Source organism: Cryptotermes secundus, unplaced genomic scaffold, assembly GCF_002891405.2.
Source record: "Cryptotermes secundus unplaced genomic scaffold, Csec_1.0 scaffold766, whole genome shotgun sequence".
NCBI lineage: Eukaryota > Metazoa > Arthropoda > Insecta > Blattodea > Kalotermitidae > Cryptotermes > Cryptotermes secundus.
Window position 1 is genome coordinate 468344 of NW_019727791.1, and position 18111 is coordinate 486454.

Sequence of the window (18111 nt, forward strand, 5' to 3'; positions counted from 1 at the left end):
CGTTTTTTCCTTCACCTCAGCAACATCAGCAAAACGCTTTCCTTTCATGTCTCTTTTCATTCGAGGAAACAAAAAAAAGTTTTGATCATTTCAGGACTCTTCTTTCAAAGCACAGCATGCTTCCACGTGACCTTGTTTTTGTTCAGCAGTCAGCAGTCATGGCACGAATTTCGCAGCCACCCTTTTCATTCCCAAATCTTCTGTAAAAATTGGCTGAACTGAGCTCCAAGTCACTCCCGACAGCTCCACAATTTCTTCAGTGGTCCGTCATCGATCTTCCTTGATGAGTTCACGAATTTTTTCAACATTTTCATGTGTTCGGGCCATGGAAGGACGACCAGAACGAGGTTTGTCATCAATTGACATTTCACCATTTTTGAAACGGGAAAACCACTCAAACACTTGAGTTTTCCCCATAGCATCGTCCTTGTATGCCATTTTTAACATTTCAAGAGTTTCTGTTCCACTTTTCCTGAGCAAAAAGCAGAATTTCACCGCCACACACTGTTCATGAAAATCAGCCATTGCAAAAACGACGATCACACAAAACAGTTGTCACTATAAACTCTGCCGACACAAGTCCTTACCTTCTGAAGCAACGGTAGTTATCTTATCGACTCAGGAATGTTAGCTCTATGCCCTCATAGCGCCAAAATGCAGTACTACAAAAGCTCTGCCCACAAAAAAATTAGTTCGGTTTCTTTTGGGTACCCCATCGTATGATGACAATACTTAAAGGACTTGCAGGAAATAATGTCCAGCATTGCTTTCAGACATGTCAGAGGCATTGGAATCTACTTATAAAATCAGAAGGCAAGTACTCCAAAGGTGACCACACTGCCTAATGGTTAGTGACTATCATTATTCCTTTTCCCTATTTGTTGCGGTTATTTTCATCTCAAACCTCATAGAGCATTGATACTTTTTGGGGTATTCTTATCTTATTTGTATTATGAACTTGAGGGTACTTCTTATACTGAAAAGTAAGAAAACATTCAAATGGCTTCTTGAAGAGTGTGTTTCTGGCCACCCATCTTATAATTTGGAGCTTTTCAGCACTGATTAATGCATTTATTGAAGGTTCATTTGGAAGTTTCAGTTCCACTACTAATTCATTTCTAAGTATTTCTTTTATAAATTTTAAATATGTTTTATAAATATTTGTTATCTCTGACACTGTTAGATGGGACAGAAATATTTATGTGAAGTACCAGTGTTGCAGACAATATGAATAGGATAGAGGAACCAGATGTAGGTTCTGTTGCAGGTTGTACAGTATATTGTTGATCACTTCATTTTAATAGAAAAATTTATGAATGAATTTCCAATTCAAATAGTACATTTAGTATGAATCTTAACAGTTTCTTTGTGTACTTATATGTTCATTGCTTTAAATGCATGAAATTAATGTATTGCAGTGAGGTTGCATTCTGTCTGCATATATACTTGTATTACCAAATCTGCTGAACATATTACACATTTAATTCAGTAGTTGTGGGATAATGGAAGTTGCTGGCAATTTTAATTTCAGTTTGTATAGGTCCAGTATAAAAATAACTCACCTGTTCAATTGATATTGCATATAATAGAAGTGGTACATGACAAAAAATATAGTGCCATGGAACACACTTCTGTGTGAGAAGCTAGTAGTTTGCCTAGGTAGCCAATAAGTTCCCTGCTTATATACGTTTTTCACTTTTAAACATGGCAGACCGGTCACGTGTTAATACCTTTTTAGAACATGATAAGTTGTAACACACTATACATCGCTGCCTGCAGCTGCGTGATAAGCCTCTGGAATGTTTGCTGACTAATCAGTTACATGACCTCGCTGTAACTGTATGCCCCTGCAAAGGAAAATAAATGCATTTATTTCTTCAAGCTGTATGTAGCAAGCTGTCAGTGAGTAGTGCAATATGGATCAAGGACGAATCTGTGATTCATTAGAGGGGAAGGCTTCATATGCGAACATATAATCCTGGGAAACTTACAAAGTATGGCCTACTTGTTCATGTAGTTACTGAAAGCACTTCAGGCTATATTGGAAATTTAGAAATTTATTCTGGTGAAGGAAAGAAATTACAAGAAACTATTCTTTCCATTTTGGAACCCTGTCTTGATCAAAATTACCATGTCTATCAAGACAATTATTATAACAGTGTGGCAACTGCAGAACACCTACTTTCGAGAAAAGTACTTGTTTGTGGAACAATTAGGGTGAACAGAGGCCTTCCTCCAGATCTGAAAGAGGAATGTAAATCCCTGAAACGTGGTGAAACCACATTCAGGAGGAAGGGGGATATTCTTCTTCAGTCCTGGAGGGATACTCTTGTTGTGAATATGATTTCCACAATTCACAATTCGAGCATGGTTAATGTTCAAAGAAGACATGGACAGGTAAAGAAGCCTGTTTGTATTTCCAAGTATAATATGTTCATGAAGGGAGTTGATAGAGCCGATCAGTACTTGGCCTATTATTCTCTTCCTCGGAAAACAGTAAAGTGGACAAAGAAAGTTGCCTTGTGGCTTATAAATTGTGCCATTTTAAATTCATTTTTGGTTTTCAAAAATCTAAACCCTCATTCAAAATTGAAATACAAGGCATTTCTGCTGAATATGGCAAAAGCCTGGACTACAGACCACACGGTGATGGCAGAACCGGCGGCAGACACAGTCTTAGTGCGACCGAGCCCATCTACTCCCACCCCATGCAGGTCTCATTTTGACCCCCCCTGGGCGACTCTCAGGTGATATGCGGAAACATACCCTCACAAAAATTGTGAAGAGTGAACATTTCACGGGGAAGCATCCTTCTAGGCAATGCCGTGTTTGTGCAGTTCACAAGAAAAGGAGTATGACTGTCTACATTTGCAAGTTTTGTGTAATTCCACTTCACAGAGGGGAATGTTTCGAGAAATATCACACCCTCAAGCACTTCTGTGACCATTGGTAAGTGGTCTGAAAAGTTTTTAGTTCATAAAATTAATTAGGAGATTTTATATTAATTTTTAAAGTGAACAGTGCACAAGTTAGGGTATTAGGTAAAAAAATACCAGTCTCCAGGGTGATTTAAATATTTAAATTGCTGGTCCGCAAAGTGTTAAGATCTGTAATTACCCCTTGTCAGCTGCCTCCAGCTGGTTATTCATTATATTCCCAGCCTCTGTCATGCATCCATCCTGTCATTAGGGTTTACAAGTTTTATGTGGAACTTTTTTCTTAATTTTGATATGATGAATCTTTTACAGAATACAGAGAATACAGAATTATTACATGCTTTCTGAAAGTTTTGGAGCACACTTTCTACTCCTGTCTTGTCCATGTATGAATTTATACAGATATTGTCTCTTGCATGCTCTGTAGTGACTCCCAGCATGCTACCAAAATTGGCTGCACTGGCTCCTAGTTGGTGTGACTACTTTGGGGGCAGCCAAGCATTGGAAGATCTGATAGTCCACCTAGCTCTAGGCTGTGAGCAAGGAGGAACACAGATACTGAAGCTCCTACTGGATGCAGCTTCTCCATTGGATTATTCAACTACTGCAGCTCCTGATTCTTCAGTCAGTGCATCTGTAAAGAGTACCAGCAGGGAAATACTGGGTAATGAACATATTCTGTAAGTTAATTGTAGTTAGTTTTAAAGTAAGTGGTCTGTATCATAATTTTATATTCCTATATGTTTCTTTTGAGATTAAGTAAGCCTAGAAATTCCATTGTGATGTCTGTGTTTGGTCAAAATATTTGACTGACTTCATGAAACAGAGGCTTTTAAAAAATTTAAATTTAAATTGAAGATTTTAAATACCAAAATTCAAAAATCAAATTGACATATGTAAATTAACAAAGATTTTATACATATCTGACAAATATCAGCAAGAGGATTCTGATATATCAGGACCTAATAACACCGGAGAAATGAACAATTAAGAAAGCTGTTGTTTTTAAATTTTAAACTACTGCAGTGTAACAGCTACATGAGAGTATATGCCTGATGATGGCCATTTATGGCTGAAACATGTAGTGTAGAAGAAAAGAAGACAGAAGAACTACAATAAATTGTTGCACTTAGGACGGAGTTTGTGTCATACATTGTGTAGAGTGTAACAGGATGCTTAAATATAATATTGACCCAAAAAGTTATGACTTACCAGCCAGAGTGACAAAGAAATGTTGGGTAACCATGTAGAGTATAGGATGATGGCCTTTGAGACAGAACAGGCTAGTAAAAGCCTACCTTGAAGCAGGTGTTGGTGGTTCCTTAGGATAGCCCAGCTTTGAACTGAGATTTAAACCAAAAATTTCTGAACTGTGAAGTAGGAACGCTAAGTACTTGAACATGATGTTAAGTCTGCAGTATTTTTCAGTGAGATTGTTGCTGATGGCTGGCATGCTTATCTTTAAGTGGTTCCCACCTGTGTCTTCCCTGCTCTGGTTAAGTCACATGTACCAATTGTGTTTAGACATTTTGTTAAGCAATGATATGTGAAGAAAATGAACACTTTGCTTGTTTATTGGCTGCATCTGAAACATTAACGATTTTCTATTATGTGACCTCTTGCTTTTTTATGGTTCACATGGCATTTAATAATAAAGTTCACTTGTCTCCATTTTTCTTGAATTGAGTGCCCTTTATTCATTGAACTTTGGATACAGTAGTGCACTCATGTAATTCTATTTCTTTCTGCATAATTTTCAGTTAGTTAAATATTTAAAAGACACAAGAAGTCCTGGAAATTCTCTCTGTATAATTTAGAACACTGATTATTCAATTTATGTAGGATGCTTGTAGGAGAAATAAAAATACATCTTTTTTCCCTGTAGATCACATCTATGATGATTTTTTTATGTATTTCAGAATTATTGCTTCAAGAAATAGATCACCTGCTCCGTAGCACGATGCCTGGGGCTTGCTCTATTCCACTTTTATGTTCCATCAAACAAGAAGTGACTGTTATTCAACCACTCCTGTTGAGTGGAGATCCTCTGCATGTTCAAACAGCTGTGAGGCTCTTGGGTAAGGTATATATCTGTGTGTATGTGTGGGTATGTGCATGTGAACATGCATGCCTTTTTGCTGGTCACTGATCACTGTCATCCTGTTAGCTGGAAAGAAATTCCTCTTTATATAAAGCATCTACCACTGTCAACAGTTTCAGTAAATGTTGCCAGCTTCTCTGTTTTTTTTTTTCAGTAGAAGATACAGCATTCTGTTGGCAGTGTTGCTTCATGTGTGGTTTACTTTTATAGAAGACCACACAAATTAGTACTCTTCTCTAGTTCATATCTGGAAGTTGGTGAGGACAAGTTCATCACATTCTTTAACTAACCAGCTAACCAACCAGTAAACTTCATGGAGCAGAGTCCTTCTTGAAAAGTTCAATTGCCTAGCTAGTCAAAAATACCTTCCTTTCTATGGGACTGGAAGATACATTACCATATTCACAAAAGCCTGCCACTGGTCCCCATCCTGAGCCACTTGAATCCAGTCCACATCTTCATGTCTTATTTAAGACTAATTTTATTATCCTACCGTATATGTCTGGGTCTCATAAGTAGCCTCTTCCCTTCGGGTTTTCTGAATAAAGTTTTGATTGCATTTCTCTATCTCCTATGAGAGCTCTATGCCTCTTTCATTCATCATTTTTCTGATCACGTCAACTCTGATGAACAATGTGCCATATTCACAAATGAGCTGCAAAGTGCATTGAGGTTGAAGGTGGAATTTTCAAAAACTTGTAAAGTTTGTGTAACTTGTTTTTCAGTATTTACTGTACACCATTCATAATGCTGATATTGAAATTTTAAATGTTAGGTAGTAATTTGATTTTTCTTTATTAACATTCACAATGCTAATGCAAATAGCCATAACTTCCTAACCATTTAGAACTGGATAAACGTTCCTGTGAACTTTTTCACTTCTAATTAATTACCTCTACTGTCATCTCCCAAAGTAGTGAGATTTCCTCCTGAAACACACTGTGTAGGGAGTTTTGATGGGAATTACAACAATAAGAAAAAAATTTGATGTTCTTACTTTGTTCACTGAACATTTTACACCATTGTATCTGAATATTTAAGAACTACCTTACAGGAATTAGCAGTCAAAACAATATTTCTTGGGATTAATTCTGTTTCTTTGTATCTTACAGAGGTGAAATTGCATGAACTGTGTTGATTCTGATCTGTCATGACTTTGAGTGGCATTGTTAGTACAATAGGCATACTGTCTAGCACCTCTAATCTACATCCTCTGAACTGTTTATAGGACTGTTGGGCTATCATAGTACAGCAGTACTAGTCAGTTCAGCTGCATTCTTACTGCAGAGAGCTTCTACTGATGGACACTTGGTAGCACTAGTGAGGCTTGTAACTGGAGGAATTTGTAATAGTACATCTGCATCACAGCTTGAGCAGGTTTGTATTAAATTAATGTTTTTGTAGATATATATATATATATAAACCATAAATCAAGGGGCATCAAGTGGGAGGTCTGCCATATATATATTGTAGCGTGTTTTGTGTGTCACGCTACAAATAAATTCCCGTGGGTCTCAGATTCTGTAGAACCTTTATTGTTCTTCAGTTATACACTCACACGCTTTACAATTGCTATTCACTGTAACACCTCAACTGTCTTCTGTGGCGGATGCTCCAAGACACTCTACTTCGAAGGCTGGATAAAGGCTTTCTTCTAAGAAGGCTGGATGAAGACTTTCTTCTAAGAAGGCTGGATGAAGACTCACTTCTTAGACGGCTGCTATCCCAAGACTGACTGCTTCTCGTCGAAGCTGGGCTATTTATAACCTCGGCCACTGCTATGCAAATGAATCCTCTGTTATAGCAGTGGAAACGTTGCTTTGTTGATTCCGCGTTTCCTACGCAATGACCCATTGTTATTGCGTTGTCTCTGTGGGAACGCTTCGCGTATTCGTCGTAACCGTGGAGATTCGATGTTCTCTACACAACGGCTCACTGTTGGGATTACAGTGCCGCTATTGTTACTTCCTATGCAACGGTCTATTCTAGTGTTTCCATAGAAGCGACTCTTCTGGATTCCAGACACGTTACAATATAATTTAGTCCTCATATCAAATGCTACCTGAAGAAATGTAACTGTGGGTTTCATTGCTTATATTAAAATTGAAAATTGCTTATGGCTTCATCAGTCATGGCAAGTATTATAGATTTTGGGAAGGCTGCCATATCAGTTCAGTGCTAATGTTAAAGCTGTTTCCATGTAGATGTAGACTGTGTTGTCATGAATCTTATAGATCCAGTACAAACATGGAACATATTGATACAGAACAAACACAGTATAGCGAAGAGAGAGCACAAACAGCTTCTTTAGTTAAAGCATTGTATTTGCCTCCTCACGCAGGGAGATGCTGCTGAAATTGCTGCTGTGAAAGCCCTGTAAGACAATATAAGTGAGAAACTTGTAATGATGGTGCTTCCATAATGGTGCATTGACATTCATTAAGTATTATTCATATTTTTTTCTAGGAGAATGGCTGCTATTACAAGACTGGTTGCTTGGCTCAGGCTTTAGAGCAAGCAATGAGGAGCAATGCTGGTTGTGTTCTGGGAGATGAGGGAGCAATTCAGCCTCCACCAGAGCAGCTTTGGCATAATGTGGCCCACCTGTTAAGGTACTGTAACTTAAAACTTTTCACAGTAAAAATAAAGGTAAAGCTGTTGTTCCTGCATTTAATTAAGTACTATGCCATACGGCAGTGAAAGACTGGAAGTATGTCTGCACACATTCTTAGTCTTGTCATTAGATGGAGGTTAGTAGTCAGCCTCATGTCTCGGCTGCTTTGCCCCCGGGTAAAGAGCTCTCAGTACTCATTGAATAGGATGCTGGGTGTGCCCTAAGCAATGAGTAGTGAAGGAACAGTAGTTACTTCTGACTGTAATTATTTCTGGATTGTGTAGAATAGTGAGAACGTCACAGTTATTTGCACCTACAAATAATAATAAGTTAACAAATTTGGTTATTATTTCATACCTTGTGCCTCATCACTAACACATAACAGTATATTCCTGCATTGAGACAATTTAATCTGATTATGAAGAAAGCCGTCTTCTGTGATGTGGATCTGTGTAGAAATTGTGTTAACCGACATTTTGGAGGAACATATCGCCTTCATCTTCAGGGTAGAAGACAAGAAATCTGTGAGCGAACCAGGTGCACCTGCTCAAGCTAGTTTGCTCACGTATTTCTTCTAGTCTTCTACACTGAAGATGGAGGCGATACGTTCCTCCGAAACATCTGTTAACACAATTTCTACACGGCGCCATATCCCAGAAGATGGCTTTCTTCAGAGTAACCACAGTGAAAACCTCAAATCTTACATAATCTGATTATATTTTATTTTCCTTTATAGGTGGGAACACAGTGGCAAGGCACCATCCCTTCGAGGTGGTTTGATATCTCGTGCAGTCAGATGTAATTTACAGGAAGTCTCGGATCGTCTGTGTACTGTTTGTGACCCTAACTTGGCTTGTGACATCGCTGAGGTCCTAGATTTGACCATAGTAGCAGACAGGTCTTCTCATGATGTTTATACAGTCAACATACAGCTCACTCTTCTTATGGCCAAGGCTGTTGTTGCATATTTCTTCCTTTGTGTATCAGAGAAAGGTTTGTTCCTGCATCTTTATGAATTGAAGTCACAAGCTACATTTTGTAAGGCAACTTGAGGGTCATCCTTCAGCAGTTGATAGCTATATGGGTGGCAAAATAATTCTATGCTTTCGTGGTATACAATAGTTCATCGCCGTGTTCATAAAAGGTGTGCTGTTAGATCCTACCTATTATATAATTCAGTTCACTTTGCGCTTTCACAATTTGTTTTGCCAAAGGTGCAGTATATTATTTTCCTGACTTCTATTCAAGGTTTCCAAACGGTGTCGTCCTTTGAAGTTTTCAACTGCAAAATGTGTGTTTTTCTTATTTCCTGTATTCTCCATGAATGTCATTCTTTCTAGCAATATAGTGTATTTCAGGCATTAAGTTTTCCCATATAAGAAGTTTGGTTTTTCAAAGCCCTGCCAACGTTTTCATGGAAAGAGTATGCGGGGAATTGTAACTGCAGAAACCTAGCAAAGACCCAAAATTTATGTCCGATCAGCTTCTTGTCCACTACAGGCGGACTGCTTGAGAAGTTGATTTTAAGAACAATCCAAAAACACTGAGGAAAGAAACTTACTAAATGTAAGTCACTTTGGTTTTCAAGCAGATCATGGTATGACACTTGAATGTATGAGGCTGGTGGATCACATCACCCTAAATTTCAGCAACAGTATGTCGATGGCTTCTCTGTTCTTGGATATCAAGAAAGCCTTCGACACAGCATGGCCTACTTAATAAATTGTCATAATTAGAGTTTCCAACAAGTCTCATTAAGCTAATTGCTTCTTTTCTCACTGACAGAAACAGACCATATAAATTCAAATGCATGCAGTACTGGACCAGGAGAAGCCAGGCATAGGAGGCATAGGAGGCTTAAAATTGGTGGCAGTCACTCATAAGACCATTCAGCTGACTAACTGCAATTTGAAAGTAGTTACATAAGTTAAGGAGTAACCTGCTGCACAAGCCTGCATTGACAGAAAACTTCTTTATACTTTGTGTAAATGTTATTTAGTATAGTGCAGCGACACAAAGATGCACCAAGTCGATTGTGACCTGGATCCTGTGACAGTGCAGATATACTCATACTGAAACTGTGATGTAACAAATGTAGCGCCTACGTAGGAAGACCAACCCCTCCTTTGTCGTAGGAGGACGTGTAAATGTCTAGGAGAAAGTAAAAGTCTTGGTCATGGATCTTGATGAGACTGAAGCCAAGAACAATTTAACCGACTGACCAACAGAAGCCAGTCAGTTGACGGCCACAGGTTGGAATGAACAGTTGGCAGTTTTGAGTTGCACTGTTAGAAGCTGCTACCTTGCAATGACTAGTGAACAACTAGAAGACTTCATGTGTGTTCTAGTAGTAGTAATCTATAGAATGTAAATTAGTATACTGCAATTTTTCCTCATGTATATGCAGTTATTTTATTGGTTTGTTGTTTTGCAAACTGCAGCACTAAATGTGTCCATTGTGAAGTCACTGATTCTTGAATATGGATGTAAATGATTCCTTTTCTAGCTTATCCTGTAAGACAGGCAATTAGAAAAATCAACTGCAGTATGATTTTACATTTACTTCTTTTGTTCAGCCACATGGTATTGATGTTGCAGATGACTTGGTTAGATTCCGTGGTGTTCGATTGTGTTGCCACTTACTAGCTCATCTATCATCTCATTCACCACCAGCTCGCTCACTTGCTTTACGAGAGTTGTTAGAAGGTTCTTTATTCCATTCACATTCACGTCTGTTTGGAGCCAAGCTTCCCTCTCAAATAAGAGCACCTAGAGAAGATGTGCAACTTCTCCATGAGAACCACAAACAGGTGAGCTAACAGTGTAACATAACCATCTCAGATTGCCTTGAAAGAAACTGGCAAATTACCTATTTTTATGAATGCAGGACAGTGTTTTTTTTTTTAGTTCCCCTACTATCTAAAAGGGAATGAAAGCCAATCTTAAATTTCCACACTGAGGAAATATCATACTGAGTGCAGCAGTTTTGCTCCAGCAGGAGCACCATAGATTCAGTGCATTATGCTGGGTAATACGAGCACATTGTTTCCTGCATAATTATTGAAACTGAAAACACAATGTAGGAAAGACTGATAAGAACTAAGCAATGTGAATGTGACTGCTTGCATGATTACAGTAAAAGTGTAGTTATAATTACAGTTCCATACACTTTTTGTATGGGAGAATTGGGGCATATATCATTTTGGCAAAGGGCATAAAATAGTGTGATGGATGGAGGGAACGACAAATATTTGTTTGCTTGTAAATTACAAGGTGCATTCCAGAAGTTAGTTCTGTTTTACTATCAAAGTATATTAATGAAAACAGAGCTCAGAACTGGTAAAGGTAAATCTATCCCTGTAACAGGCCATGAAGGTCCGTAGGGTTGTGAGATGTCGAGGCTCCTACATTTTCTTTAAACAATTGGCTCAGATGGTGGTAAGGCTGTCACCCTGGCGCTGGCTGCCCTTTACCAACCAGTAAGATTCCTAGTACTCATTTCTGTTAGAGGCTGAGTTGACGTCAGGGCCATAGTGTGGCTGGAAGGATTAGGTAAATTGGAAAAGGGCACCTGATCGGGATTCGAACCTGCAACCTTCTGGTTCAGAACTAGTTTCATTTTTATTTCTGTACATGTCTGCCACTTGTGTACCCAACTTAGGAACCTCTATTTAGTGGTATTTTTCCTACTGGTAAATTGTTGTTCCCAGTACATGTTTGATTCTTATTGGGACCCGCAGCGGGAACATTCCATCTTAGGAACAAGTAGAAGTCAGACAGTGCAAAGTAATGTAAATTAGGTGCAGAAATACTTCACATGGGCATAGATAGAAGTTTAATATTGAAATGTATCTTAAATAACTAGGATATGAGAGAGTGCACTGGAGTTTTATGACTCAGGATAAGGACTAGTGATGGGCTCTTGTGAATATGATAAAGAGTCTTTGGGTTCCATATAAGGTGGAGAATTTCTTGACCAGTGTCTCAAGATGACCTTCGTTCTCTGGAGTTAGCACCTCATATCCCTTTCTAGTGGAAAAGAACTTTAAGAGTAAAATATGTAACAAAATGGCAGCCACAAAAATACAGCTACTTCGCTGTTGCTGGTGATTTACTTTATGTAAGAGTTGAAGCTTTTGTAGTAAATATATGGGGTAAAGATAAATTAAAAACCAGTGTTATAGGGATCTTATATAGTCTCCATAATTGGGATCAGGATACTTGGGTAAATCATAGTAAATAATGATAGATGGAGACTTGTCAGGAGATGGGATCATTCTCCAGGTTAAGCAGCATGGTACCAGATCTGGAATGGGAGTGAGGGCAGCTCATGTTAACTCAGCTTCCTATTGTCCAGTGGGCTTATAATGAAAATGGGTCACACTGACTGACTGAGATATATGGATCAGAGTCTCCCTGATGATGGAGATCGAGCAGGTCTCAGAAATGTTGGTTTTTAATCCAATTTTAATGCAGCATGAGAAGGTTTAAAAGTAGTCATGAATAAGAATTTGTCACTTCAAGATTAGAATTTGAAAATTGAGGTGAGAATGTGAATTTTTGTAGTGGATATTTTCTTTTGCCTATAGGCAAAATTTATAACACCACTTTTTCATAGTGCACTGTACTGCTTGTGCCATTTCATATCTGATGCTGATGCTACAGACAAAAATTCAGAGAGATGCAATGTGGACAGAAAGGTGGAGAGAGAGAGACAGATTTTATTAACAAGATTTTTGATATTCTGTCAACACAACAGTGAAAATAAACCAATCAAATTGTTTATATTGGTTTATTTAATAACTGCTACATGTTTTGGTCCACATTGGGACCATCTTCAGGCAGTTTCATTAAATATGTGTAATGTTATTGAAATATTCTAATATGGATCCATATTAGTGTTAAACATTATAATTGTACATTTAATTGTTGTGAAGTTGTAAAAATATTTCTAATTTTGAAAATTTTTAAATTCTTTTGTCATTGTGATGTAAAATTCTATGTTATTTTGTTGCACATTGTAGGAGGTGTCTTATCATCTGGGGTTTGCTCTTGTATTATATGTTTTTGGAGCTATTCATGTATAATGTTATAGTTTTTAGTTTTTATGTGTGTTTCCTCTTATCTTCCTGAGTATGCTAGATTTGCAAATCATATGATTTTGGTTGGGTAGTTTATGTGTACGGTGCAGAAGAAAAGTAGTTTTTTAAAAATTCTCCAAGTTCATGGCTGAGAAATCAACACTTAAATGAAGATTTTGATTCTATTGATTTGGTCTCAGAAATTTGAGACTTGCACATGCCTGTTTTAGAGCATTATTATACCTTCTCAATATATTGAATTGTCTACAGGGTACCAGTGTAATGTTAGCACAGCGGCACTCGTCAGTGTTCCATGCTGGTGTAATTGGTCATGGACCAAGGAAAACTTTAGCTAACCAGTCTCAAGAGCCTGACACAGTAACACACAATACACAGTTACTCATTGAAGTTATAAAGGCCTGCTGTTCATCTGGTGGAACAGGTATGTTTGTGTTGTTGAAATGGTAATACTATAATTCTAACATAATGTCTCATTTTCAAGCAATTGTTAGAGTAATATCTCTCTTAATTGCTCAGTAACTTAATGACTGATTATGAGTTTTATTCTTTGAACTCAGCTGTAGTTCCTATTTTCCTGTGGAATTAAGTCCATTGTTTGTCACTGCCTTGCTCACTGCAAACATGAACTGTTCAAGTGGCTGCTGCCTCACTTGGCTTGTTTCTGTCAATTGACTACTCTGACTGACTATTTGTCACTGAATGTAGGCATGTGCTTTGACTCAGTGCCGATCCTCGAGGGTCTCCAACTGGCTTGTTAGCAGAGTATAACATTCTACTGATGTCACACCCATGTCATGTTATGCATAGCTGTGGTCAAAGCAGCACCTAATTTGACTTTTTCAACTCCCATCTTCCTGGATGGGATACCATCTAACCCAAATTTGACCTAAAATAAGAAGTAGTGAGATTTTTATGGTCATACTTTGTGCCAGCATTTATAGCAGTTTGCACTATTCACACATAAGATGTCTTCCACAAAAGGTGAAGAGCATAATGAATGTGATTAATTTATTTTCAGGTTCTGAAACTGGTTCAGAACAGTCACCAACTCATCCTGTGTCTCTGGACGCAATAACGACTGTCTCGTTGCTGTTAGTTGAGCTAATATCTCCAGATGTTATGTACAATGGACTGCCTTGGCCAGAGGAAGAATTTTGTAAGGTATTTTACACATATGGGAGTATTTTCACAAATTGTTTCTGAGTCTAATGTAAGTACTTTGTAATCAGCATTTAGTAGAATATTAATTATGTTGTTGTTATTTATTTGAGTTCCGTTTTGAGTGTGTGAGTTCAATAAATCATTGGTTGATTTATACTATAAATATTAATTATACTGGGTATAGTTGGCATCTTTGTAATACTAATTGATTTATTGTTTACATGTTGTTTGATTTTATGATTATTGAATTAATTTGGTTAATTTCTGTTACAGTGTCTAAATCATTTGATATATTTTCTAGTAGTGTATTAACCCTTTAATCTGACGTTCAAATCCCTACTAGTTGTATATTTCAATGGTATTTAAATAGCCATGTAGTAGTAGCAGAGATTTCTCACAGCATTTTTTCACTTAAGAATTATGAAAGAAATTTTTCATGAGATGTTACAGATGGTCAAAAATTTCATGCAATATATTACTTTTTTACAGGATATTCTTGCTTCTTGTGAGCTGGAGGTTTCCTTTCTACAAAATGTCCTGTAGTCAGTCTCTCAGTTGTTGATGTTTTTGATGGTTTTCCAGGATGAGGAAATTGTAAACCAATTCTATATGCTTCCCTTGCTTTAACTCTGAAAACCGGGTGGTCTAATTTCTTTTTCATGTTCAGGCTTTCTCTGTGGATCACAAAGGGATTATGTATTGAACTATGTAGCAGCTTCTTGAATAATTTTGTGTACCACTTCATGCTCCTCTATTTCTCGGTTTCATATGGTTACAGTTTTTGATCTTTTAGATCTACTTATCACATAAATGAGTTATATTCCTCTTGGTTTATACAGGTCTTGTCCCTTAAATGCAACCATGATGTTACTGTGAAATGTGGAAGTGAATGACACAGGCTTATTGTCCAGCCACTTCATTACCATTACTCCTTGCCTCAGCGCAGAAGTCTGTTTGTTCTCTTTCAATTTTGCATCTTTTACAGCAAGAGAAACATCTTTCTGTTCAGTCAGTGTCCCATCTACATTTACACCGCTTATCTGTAGGAGACAAATCTGGTGAATGGTAGAAATTATCCATCCATAATGGGTGTCCTCTGCCAAAAAGTGGTTTCACCAATTTTGCAACAATCTTGCTTTTTAAAATTATCAGCTGAGGCAGCTCTACTTTTCAGATCTGTTGATTCCACTGTAAATGATAAATTTTCACAGGTATTCAGAGGTGTTTGAAGGATGGTAATCCAAACTTAACAGCCTGCAAGGGAATGTACCATTTGAATCCCAGACTGTCAAGGATTTTCATTTTTTTTTTCTTTTCCCCTCCAATCTGTAGAGTCTACAAAATTTGCTGTTCAGGTGTTTCAGAATTGTATCAGTTTTGAGTAATTTCTTATTTCCTTCATATTTCAAGTTCATATTTATTAAAAAAAATGAGCATTACAACGCACGCAGCCACAAAAGAAGGACACATCACAAGACACAGTATACACAAAATATAGGAAGAACGACTCCCATAGCGGAAGAATGATATAATACGTGAGTTTGAAATACGATGTATAAGATGATAAATCTTAACAAATTTTAATATATAAATTTTCGTGTAGTACATGACGATGATACATTTTAAATCATTTTATAAACAACACATGATGGCGAGCAGTGCAATAGTTTAACATAAATAACACACCTGAGGATGGTACAGTGATGCCGAAACATGTAGTGGAGTGACAAGTGAGATTGTGTGCACTAGAAGACGGTCAATACATACACATCATGGACATTAAAAAAATGTATAAATTTTGAAAGCAATTCAAGCCTTTGCTGTGATGTGTACTTATAAAAACTGGCATATCAGAAAGAAAATTTCTACTAAAATATGACTTTACTGTTAGCATTCAATGTATTTCCCTAAGCATTTGGATGTAAAAAAATACCACACAGAGTTTATTGATGTCAACGTCTTTCCAGTTGAAAACATAGGATAATGGTTTTAGTTCATCCTTATGTGTCTATGAACTTTACAACATGCCAGTTTGTTTCAATAACTGTAGCATTCATTACTGAATCTTCAAAACATAGCTCAAAAACCTCCCATGTACATCTGACAGGCTTTATGGGACCACTGTTTACAGAAAACTAAATTTTACTAGGATAGTGAAAGTTGTCAGTTTTTCCCATTGCCAGTCACTGTATCATTCCAGTCTAGGCCTCTTTGTTCTTGCATCTGATTGTGTTTTTTGAGTTTATTGCACAAGAAACATTCTCATCAGATTCAGAAACATCTACTTGACGTCCACTACCATAATTACACTCTTCTTCATCATTAGACTGTTCCAGAACTCCCGTATATTACTTGTTTCCAGGCCACATGATATACTAGCCAGTGCTATTTTGAAATCACTAAGCAGCTAGTTTGAACGGCATAGAATATTCCATATAGCTATTGTATGATCATTTGGATGGAAGAACTGACTGATACTGTGAAAAGTACAGTCTCTGATCCTCTTCTAAAGATGACAGAACAATGACAGTTTTTCTGTAAGCTTGCAGTTGGCAAGGACATGCTTGGGCTACCGCTGATAGTGTAGCTTAAAGGCTCTAAAGTACAGGTTAAATGAAGTGCTTATATTCAGTTTATCAGTGACATTTTCATAATTTATAAATGTGATATGTGTTTCTAGGTAAATTCTCTCTTTTTTATTTTTTAATTTTTACACAAAAGCCTGAGACTATAAAAAGTGGCCTTGCCAAAAGCCAGTTGAGTTATCAAGTAAAATTTTTTCACTGTACCATTTTAATTCCTCATTATTATTTTATTTGAACTGTTGCAGCGTTTGTTTAAACCTTTCAGAACACTGACAGTTTGTGGTGTTTCACAGTGAATAAATGGATAGCAAATTATCTACTTTTGTACAAGGAACTGCAGAAGATATCTACACATGCCATATCATGATAGGAAAAAACTGTGTGCTCAAAGTAAATTCTGAAAGAAACATATTTTGTTTTTAAGATCTAAAAGTTTGTGACAATGGTAATTTGTTACAATTAATATGTTGTTGGACATTATCCATCATCTCATCTGTTCTTAAAAAACCGTCCTGTTTCTTTTAAAAACACAGCGTTTCGGGGACGGGATTCTGTCCCCATCTTCAGGTAAAACCTACTCAGTTGGGTCCAATAGACAGAGCTAGCCCCTGTCTCCGGACAACTATGCCAGTTTCAGAAGGGGTTCATAAAACAAGCACAACACAATTTTGTTTTGCTGTGACTTGCTAATATTCAACTTTCACTGGATGTTTGAGGCTGGACAGAACGCTGGTAAATGATGAACCTTGAACAGGGCAACTGAAGTGATAATGTGCATATTCCTCTATAGCTTTGAGGATTTTACCTCCTTAAATACTGGCAGAAAAATACCTCTTTTCAACTCATCTGGTAATCTCATCTACTGTAACCTTTATTTCCTGGAAGTAGAGGATTTAAATCTCCCACTGCAATGGTGCTGGCAGCCAGGTTTCAGCTTGGGGTAAGGGTGTCAACAGAGTACTATTGGCTCCAGGCAAGAGGTGATATTGAGACATCAATCATATGGTGAACTTAGTAGACCATCTACATGACATCCACCATTATGCCCACCAACACCTGAAGCTGGCCAGTGACTGGATGAAAACTTGGTATGACAAATTAGCTAACTCCACAGGTTACCACAAAGGTGACAGAGTGTGACTCTATCACCCAACCCGCACAAAGGGGAAACTGCACAAACTTCAGTCCTCATGGGAAGGCCCGTACAAGGTAGTTGCCCAGATAAATGATGTGGTATACAGGATCCAGAGGAACCCTAGGTCAAGGATGATGGTAGTACACCTGGACCAGCTGGCGCCTTATCAGGGAGCTGCTCGGGATGAGTAACCTTAAGGACGGAGAGATGGTAGCAATTGGAGAATGGTCACCATAGGAAAGACTGAAGCACAAGAATCTGTAAACATCAGCCATTGCTAGACACCACCCACAACATACACGCAACCAACAGTACAGGAACAGTGTTTTCTATGTCTGCAAATGGACCATTACTATGCAAAGCGCAGGCTGTGACATCAGACAACAGTATGTGGCTGTCACATGACATGTTTCCCACGTGTCCATTAGCTTGCAAACGTTTGGTGTCATCACACATTCATTCATTCATTCATTTATT

The 18111-nt window shown here is 37.7% G+C and overlaps 1 protein-coding gene across 3 annotated transcripts in view; it reads left to right on the forward strand.

The window, feature by feature from the left end:
- The window catches only part of LOC111865023 (integrator complex subunit 5), a 51481-nt gene that overhangs the window by 25447 nt on the left and 7923 nt on the right, over positions 1-18111 (forward strand). For all 3 annotated transcript variants that reach the window (XM_023852723.2, XM_023852720.2, XM_023852721.2), the window contains exons 7-14: positions 3364-3600; positions 4856-5014; positions 6266-6414; positions 7504-7649; positions 8388-8644; positions 10250-10461; positions 13003-13174; positions 13772-13914. In XM_023852723.2, coding sequence (XP_023708491.1) covers positions 3364-3600; positions 4856-5014; positions 6266-6414; positions 7504-7649; positions 8388-8644; positions 10250-10461; positions 13003-13174; positions 13772-13914 — 1475 coding nt within the window. The remainder of the gene's footprint in view (positions 1-3363; positions 3601-4855; positions 5015-6265; positions 6415-7503; positions 7650-8387; positions 8645-10249; positions 10462-13002; positions 13175-13771; positions 13915-18111) is intronic.